This window comes from Egretta garzetta, unplaced genomic scaffold, assembly GCF_000687185.1.
Source record: "Egretta garzetta isolate BGI_Z169 unplaced genomic scaffold, ASM68718v1 scaffold100, whole genome shotgun sequence".
NCBI lineage: Eukaryota > Metazoa > Chordata > Aves > Pelecaniformes > Ardeidae > Egretta > Egretta garzetta.
Genome location: NW_009258265.1, coordinates 1591543 through 1594322, shown reverse-complemented (window position 1 = coordinate 1594322; position 2780 = coordinate 1591543). Strand labels below are relative to the sequence as shown.

The following is a 2780-nucleotide window of genomic DNA, read 5'->3' as shown; positions in this document are numbered from 1 at the left end:
GCGGGCCGGGGGCGCTTCTTCCGGGCAGTCCCGCAGAGCGGGCGGGAGCCCGGAGTGCCGCTGCTGTCTTGTTCTGGAGGCGTCCGTACAAACGGGGTTGCTGCGGGGCGCGGTGCCATCGCCGGTTGCGGTCGCTGTGTGGCAGAGCATCGACGATGGCACGTCCGACCGGCCGTACAGCCACGCATTGGTGGCGGGCATCGACCGCTACCCGCGGAAGGTGACTGCCGCGATGGGCAAGAAGAAGATCGCAAAGAGATCCAAGATCAAGTCCTTCGTGAAGGTTTACAACTACAACCACCTGATGCCCACCCGGTGAGTGTGGCTACCAGGGCCAGGGGAGCCTCGTCCACTCTCGGTGATGGAAGCTCTCGTACATTCTCTCTAGTGAGTGCTGGGAGGCGCTGGAGTTCTTAACAACGTGGCTGATTGCACACACTCTGCAAGACCGGGGTCTGGGGGGGCCTGAGGCTGGGGGGAGACATTAGCGAGCTGCTGATGTAAGGCAGGCAGCTCTTGTTTCAGGCATGCTCACTTTCCTCGGGCTGGCGGGGTGTCAGTGGATGAGGCTTTGAAACAGGCGGGAGGATCCGGGGGTGCTGGCAGGGCTGTGGTGGCCCAGTGGCATTTCTTCCCTATCCCCTTGGAGCTGCTGGTGCCAAACACAACCTGCCGGATAGAGCCGCTTGTCTCTCAGGAAGCGCGTAGCTGTTTCCTCTATGGGCTGAATTAAATACCTTTGGATGCTGTAGCGCTTGGCGATTTCCAGAACCGAGAAGGCTTTAAGAGCTGTAGTCCCTTACCCTGGTGCCAGTACGTGCGTTTGACCGGTTTGAGCTGCCCGCTGGGTTTTCGCCCTCAAGCCGGGTACCGTGACTGATTTTGAACCTTTGCTGCCCTCCTGCCCAGGTATTCCGTCGATATTCCTCTGGACAAAACAGTGGTCAATAAGGACGTGTTCAGGGACCCCGCTCTAAAACGCAAAGCGAGACGCGAAGCCAAGGTGAAATTTGAGGAGAGGTGAGTTGGAAGCTCGTCGGCACCTGTCCCTGCGATGAGGACTTCTCGTGGATGGAGTGAGAGGGAGGCAAAAATAATGTGGTTTATTCGTGTAAAACAGTGACTTAACAAAGGTCAGTGGTAAATGCGACAATAATTTATATGATTTGATGGCAAGGTACACTTTGTTATTTACTGCACAGAGGACAGGGTCAGACAAAACTGTCAGGGAGACCCTCCCGTTGAGTCATGAGGTTCAGGAAAGATCCCCTTGCTTTCTAAACTCCCTCAGAGAGGAGTCTAGGTGCAGCTGGATCCAATCCTAGTCCCAGACTTGGTCAACGGTTTATGTCTAAAGGATTATATATGCGCAATTAATCCTTTATGTCACTTAGCTAAGATTTCCAAGTTAGCATGCTGTTAGTCACTTACCGAGAATCTGTTGTGGTAAGGAATCTCTCAACCTCGAGGAGTAACCTTGAGAGGCGTCCCTGCTCAAGGGGAGATCCTGGCGTGCAGCCCGCTGCCGTGCAGGAGAGCTCAAAGCGCTCTTGGGCTGCTCACTATTGATGGGGGTAAGATAATTGGCTCATAGTCATATTTGCATACTGACCGCTGTGCTTAGATGGGCACATTCCACAAGAGCCCTTGGCTATTGCATTGTTATCTGTCTCCCCCCACACCCAGTGGGTGCATCCTTCAGGACCAGACACAGACCAGATGCATCCATCACCACGGCCGCAGGTGGTTATCACTTGAAAGAGGGCAAAGGAGGGGGAGTCAGAGACGAGGGGGGAGCACACCGCCGCAGGACTCGGCCTGGTTGTGCCGCAGCCTGCACGGGTCTTGGGTTGGACGCTTCTGCCCCCACTTTTTTGAAATCATTTTTGGTTGCGTGCGTCCCTCCTCTCCTTCTGAGCCTGTTTACGCGACTGTTTGGAGAGTTGGTGGGTTGTGATGAGGAACAGTTTACCAACAGCCATAGGCTCGGGCTGTGTAGCAGGACTGCCCCTCGCTTGCCTCTTGGGCTGGAAACCACCGTGGCGCGGGTGTCCTTCATGAGGTGACACAGTCTGGAGGCTGACACTCGCTTCCCTTGGTGATCCAGAGGTTTAAAGCGGGTGTAGCCACAGCTGGGGCTGTAGGGAGCAGCTGAATCCCCCCTGGGTTGGCTGGGCATCGCGTCCCCCCCCCAGGGGAGGATGCGGAGGGCTTGGGGCGCGGGTCTTGTGCCGTTTCCCGCTGGTACCCAGCATTCTCTAATCTTTGTCTTCCTCTTCCAGGTACAAGACGGGCAAGAATAAGTGGTTCTTCCAGAAGCTGCGATTCTAAAGGGTGTAACGAGGTTGCATCAATAAATGTTTATTAAAAACCGTTTGGCTTTGTTGTATAAAAAACAGCGTCGCTAGGCCTCGGTGGTGTTGCTTCGTGCGTCTGTAGGAGCTGTGGAGCGCTGTAGGGCCTCGCCGCTGTGGAAGGGCCTGTCCTGAGGCGCCTCTCGCTCCCCAGCCGGGCTGAGGATGCTCTTTCCCCCTGCCGAAGGGCGGGTTACATCCTGCCCTTGCTGCAAATCTCCCTTTCCCAAAACTGCGGTGATCCCTGTGAGAGTGGGGGCGGGAGCGGGAAGGTGAACGGGTACCTCCAGGTGTCTGCTGAGAAACGCAGCGAGGCCGGGTGGCTTGTGCAGCGATCGGCCCTGTACAACGTTAAATTTTTGGTTCCCTTCGTGAATGTTCGTTACCGGCGGAGCAGGGGGGGGTTACAGCGCAGGAGGTGCAGGT

General features: G+C 56.2%; 1 protein-coding gene across 1 annotated transcript; it reads left to right on the top strand.

The window, feature by feature from the left end:
• Position 1: 1 nt before the first annotated feature.
• Positions 2-2376, top strand: RPL27 (ribosomal protein L27; the record flags this gene model as incomplete). Its single annotated transcript, XM_035903324.1, has 3 exons — positions 2-315; positions 910-1020; positions 2283-2376. Coding segments are annotated over 3 exons (474 nt in total), but the record flags the coding sequence as incomplete, so codon positions are not given.
• Between the last annotated feature and the right edge of the window lie 404 nt (positions 2377-2780).